Source organism: Penaeus vannamei, chromosome 5 (genome assembly GCF_042767895.1).
Source record: "Penaeus vannamei isolate JL-2024 chromosome 5, ASM4276789v1, whole genome shotgun sequence".
In the NCBI taxonomy this organism is placed as follows: Eukaryota; Metazoa; Arthropoda; class Malacostraca; order Decapoda; family Penaeidae; genus Penaeus; species Penaeus vannamei.
In genome coordinates, this window is record NC_091553.1 from 6,499,506 (window position 1) to 6,504,505 (window position 5,000).

General features: G+C 58.9%; 1 protein-coding gene across 1 annotated transcript in view; it reads right to left on the reverse strand.

Moving 5' to 3' along the window:
* Positions 1 to 5,000, reverse strand: part of LOC113828802 (variable charge X-linked protein 3B) — a 6,471-nt gene that overhangs the window by 823 nt on the left and 648 nt on the right. Inside the window, exon 2 of the mRNA XM_070121541.1 lies at positions 3,162 to 3,760. Within this exon, the coding sequence (XP_069977642.1) occupies positions 3,162 to 3,760 (599 nt within the window). The remainder of the gene's footprint in view (positions 1 to 3,161; positions 3,761 to 5,000) is intronic.

A 5,000-nucleotide genomic window follows, 5' to 3' on the forward strand; every position in this document is an offset into this window, starting at 1 on the left:
ATATATATATATATATATATATGTGTGTGTGTGTGTGTGTGTGTGTGTGTGTGTGTGTGTGTGTGTGTGTGTATATATGTATATATGTATATGTATATATGTATATGTATATTTATATATATATATATATATATATATATATATATATATATATATATGTATATGTATATATACATATATATATATAAATATATATAAATATATACATATATATATATATATACACATTTATATATATATATATATATATATATATATATATCTTTATCTATTTATAAATAGATATATATGTATCTATCTATATATATATATATATATATATATATATATATATATCTATATATATATATACACACAATTATACATATACACTCTTACATACATGCATACATACATATATGTCATATATATATATATATATATATACATATATATACATACATATATACATACATATATATATATATATATATATATATATATACATAGAGAGAGAGAGAGAGAGAGAGAGAGAGAGAGAGAGAGAGAGAGAGAGAGAGAGACAGAGAGAGAGAGAGAGAAAGATAGAGAGGATAGAGATAGACAGACAGACAGAGTGAGAAACAGACAGACAGACAGATAAAGAATGAAGAAAATAAAAAAAAGACCAACAGGGAGAGAACGAGAACGCGAGGGCCTGAGAGTGAGCGAAAGAGATCGTAAAGGCGAGAGAACCGTCGTAGTTCATGCCTAATGCGCGGGTGGATACGACGCCCGAGAAAATTGGATGAAGTTAACGTGAGGTACAAAAAGACCTTTCTCTCTCTCCTTGCGGACGCCCTGCACACTCCACCGGTCTGCCGAGGAGGTCCTTGAGGAGGTCCTTGGTCTCCTCCGGTCCGCTGAGGAGGTCCGTGGTCTCCTCCGGTCTGCTGAGGAGGTCCTTGGTCTCCTCCGGTCCTTGAGGAGGTCCTTGGTCTCCTCCGGTCCGCTGAGGAGGTCCTTGGTCTCCTCCGGTCCGCTGAGGAGGTCCTTGGTCTCCTCCGGTCCGCTGAGGAGGTCCTTGGTCTCCTCCGGTCCGCTGAGGAGGTCCGTGGTCTCCTCCGGTCTGCTGAGGAGGTCCTTGGTCTCCTCCGGTCCGCTGAGGAGGTCCTTGGTCTCCTCCGGTCTGCCGACGAGGTCCTTGGTCTCCTCCGGTCGGCTGAGGAGGTCCTTGGTCTCCTCCGGTCCGCTGAGGAGGTCCTTGGTCTCCTTCGGTCCGCTGAGGAGGTCCTTGGTCTCCTTCGGTCCGCTGAGGAGGTCCTTGGTCTCCTCCGGTCGGCTGAGGAGGTCCTTGGTCTCCTCCGGTCCGCTGAGGAGGTCCTTGGTCTCCTCCGGTCCGCTGAGGAGGTCCTTGGTCTCCTCCGGTCCGCTGAGGAGGTCCTTGGTCTCCTTTTGTCCGCTGAGGAGGTCCTAGGTCTCCTACGGTCCGCTGAGGAGGTCCTTGGTCTCCTCCGGTCCACTGAGGAGGTCCTTGGTCTCCTTTTGTCCGCTGAGGAGGTCCGTGGTCTCCTCCGGTCCGCTGAGGAGGTCCTTGGTCTCCTCCGGTCCGCTGAGGAGGTCCTTGGTCTCCTCCGGTCCGCTGAGGAGGTCCTTGGTCTCCTCCGGTCCGCTGAGGAGGTCCTTGGTCTCCTCCGGTCCACTGAGGAGGTCCTTGGTCTCCTTCGGTCCGCTGAGGAGGTCCTTGGTCTCCTTCTGTCCGCTGAGGAGGTCCTTGGTCTCCTCCGGTCCGCTGAGGAGGTCCTTGGTCTCCTCCGGTCCGCTGAGGAGGTCCTTGGTCTCCTCCGGTCGGCTGAGGAGGTCCTAGGTCTCCTCCGGTCCGCTGAGGAGGTCCTTGGTCTCCTCCGGTCCGCTGAGGAGGTCCTTGGTCTCCTCCGGTCCGCTGAGGAGGTCCTTGGTCTCCTCCGGTCCGCTGAGGAGGTCCTTGGTCTCCTCCGGTCCGCTGAGGAGGTCCTTGGTCCCCTCCGGTCCGCTGAGGAGGTCCTTGGTCTCCTCCGGTCCGCTGAGGAGGTCCTAGGTCTCCTTCGGTCCGCTGAGGAGGTCCTTGGTCTCCTCCGGTCGGCTGAGGAGGTCCTTGGTCTCCTCCGGTCCGCTGAGGAGGTCCTTGGTCTCCTTCGGTCCGCTGAGGAGGTCCTTGGTCTCCTTCGGTCCGCCGAGGAGGTCCTTGGTCTCCTCTGGTCCGCTGAGGAGGTTCTTGGTCTCCTCCGGTCGGCTGAGGAGGTCCGTGGTCTCCTTCGGTCCGCTGAGGAGGTCCTTGATCTCCTCCGGTCCGCTGAGGAGGTCCTTGGTCTCCTTCTGTCCGATGAGGAGGTCCTTGGTCTCCTTCGGACCCCTGAGGAGGTCCTTGGTCTCCTCCGGTCCGCTGAGGAGGTCTTTGGTCTCCTCCGGTCCGCTGAGGAGGTCCTTGGTCTCCTTCCGTCCGCTGAGGAGGTCCTTGGTCTCCTCCGGTCCGCCGAGGAGGTCCTTGGTCTCCTCCGGTCCGCTGAGGAGGTCCTTGGTCTCCTTTCGTCCGCTGAGGAGGTCCTTGGTCTCCTCCGGTCCGCTGAGGAGGTCTTTGGTCTCCTCCGGTCCGCTGAGGAGGTCCTTGGTTTCCTCCGGTCCGCTGAGGAGGTCCGTGGTCTCCTCCGGTCCACTGAGGAGGTCCTTGGTCTCCTCCGGTCCACTGAGGAGGTTCTTGGTCTCCTTCGGTCGGCTGAGGAGGTCCTTGGTCTCCTCCGGTCCGCTGAGGAGGTCCTTGGTTTCCTCCGGTTCGCCGAGGAGGTCCTTGGTCTCCCCCGGTCCGCTGAGGAGGTCCTTGGTCTCCTCCGGTCCGCTGAGGAGGTCCTTGGTCTCCTCCGGTCCGCTGAGGAGGTCCGTGGTCTCCTCCGGTCCGCTGAGGAGGTCCTTGGTCTCCTTCCGTCCGCTGAGGAGGTCCTTGGTCTCCTCCGGTCCGCTGAGAAGGTACTTGGTGTCCTTCCGTCCGCTGAGGAGGTCCTTGGTCTCCTCCGGTCCGCTGAAGAGGTCCTTGGTCTCCTCCGGTCGGTTGAGGAGGTCCTTGGTCTCCTCCGGTCCGCTGAGGAGGTCCTTGGTCTCCTCCGGTCCGCTGAGGAGGTCCTTGGTCTCCTTCGGTCCACTGAGGAGGTCCTTGGTCTCCTTCGGTCCGCTGAGGAGGTCCTTGGTCTCCTTCGGTCCGCTGAGGAGGTCCTTGATCTCCTCCGGTCGGCTGAGGAGGTCCTTGGTCTCCTTCGGTCCGCTGAGGAGGTCCTTGGTCTCCTCCGGTCCGCTGAGGAGGTCCTTGATCTCCTTCGGTCCACTGGGGAGGTCCTTGGTCTCCTCCGGTCCGCTGAGGAGGTCCGTGGTCTCCTCCGGTCCGCTGAGGAGGTCCTTGGTCTCCTCCGGTCCGCTGAGGAGGTCCTTGGTCTCCGCCGGTCCGCCGAGGAGGTCCTTGGTCTCCTCCGGTCCGCTGAGGAGGTCCTTGATCTCCTCCGGTCCGCTGAGGAGGTCCTTGGTCTCCTCCGGTCCGCTGAGGAGGTCCTTGGTCTCCTTCGGTCCGCTGATGAGGTCCTTGGTCTCCTTTTGTCCGCTGAGGAGGTCCTTGGTCTCCTCCGGTCCGCTGAGGAGGTCCTTGGTCTCCTCCGGTCGGCTGAGGAGGTCCGTGGGGTCCTCCGGTCGGCTGAGGAGGTCCTTGATCTCCTTCTGTCCGCTGAGGAGGTCCTTGGTCTCCTTCTGTCCGCTGAGGAGGTCCTTGGTCTCCTTCTGTCCGCTGAGGAGGTCCTTGGTCTCCTCCGGTCCGCTGAGGAGGTCTTTGGTCTCCTCCGGTCCGCTGAGGAGGTCCTTGGTCTCCTCCGGTCCGCTGAGGAGGTCCTTGGTCTCCTCCGGTCCGCTGAGGAGGTCCTAGGTCTCCTCCGGTCCGCTGAGGAGGTCCTTGGTTTCCTCCAGTCCGCTGAGGAGGTCCTTGGTCTCCTTCGGTCCGCTGAGGAGGTCCTTGATCTCCTCCGGTCCGCTGAGGAGGTCCTTGGTCTCCTCCGGTCGGCTGAGGAGGTCCTTGGTCTCCTCCGGTCCGCTGAGGAGGTCCGTGGTCTCCTCCGGTCCGCTGAGGAGGTCCTTGGTCTCCTTCTGTCCGCTGAGGAGGTCCTTGGTCTCCTTCGGTCCGCTGAGGAGGTCCTTGGTCTCCTTCGGTCCGCTGAGGAGGTCCTTGGTCTCCTTCGGTCCGCCGAGGAGGTCCTTGGTCTCCTCTGGTCCGCTGAGGAGGTTCTTGGTCTCCTCCGGTCGGCTGAGGAGGTCCGTGGTCTCCTTCGGTCCGCTGAGGAGGTCCTTGGTCTCCTCCGGTCCGCTGAGGAGGTCCTTGGTCTCCTTCTGTCCGATGAGGAGGTCCTTGGTCTCCTTCGGTCCGCTGAGGAGGTCCGTGGTCTCCTCCGGTCCGCTGAGGAGGTCCGTGGTCTCCTTCGGTCGGCTGAGGAGGTCCGTGGTCTCCTTCGGTCCGCTGAGGAGGTCCGTGGTCTCCTTCGGTCCGCTGAGGAGGTCCTTGGTCTCCTCCGGTCCGCTGAGGAGGTCCTTGGTCTCCTTCAGTCCGCTGAGGAGGTCCTTGGTCTCCTCCGGTCCGCTGAGGAGGTCCTTGGTCTCCTCCGGTCCACCGAGGAGGTCCTTGGTCTCCTCCGGTCCGCTGAGGAGGTCCGTGGTCTCCTCCGGTCCGCTGAGGAGGTCCTTGGTCTCCTCCGGTCCGCTGAGGAGGTCCGTGGTCTCCTCCGGTCCGCTGAGGAGGTCCGAGGTCTCCTCCGGTCGGCTGAGGAGGTCCGTGGTCTCCTCCTGTCCGCTGAGGAGGCCCGTGGTCTCCTCCGGTCCGCTGAGGAGGTCCGTGGTCTCCTCCGGTCCGCTGAGGAGGTCCGTGGTCTCCTCCGGTCGGCTGAGGAGGTCCTTGGTCTCCTCCGGTCCGCAGAGGAGGTCCTTGGTCTCCTCCGGTCCGCTGAGGAGGTCCTTGGTCTCTTCCGGTCCGCTGAGGAGGT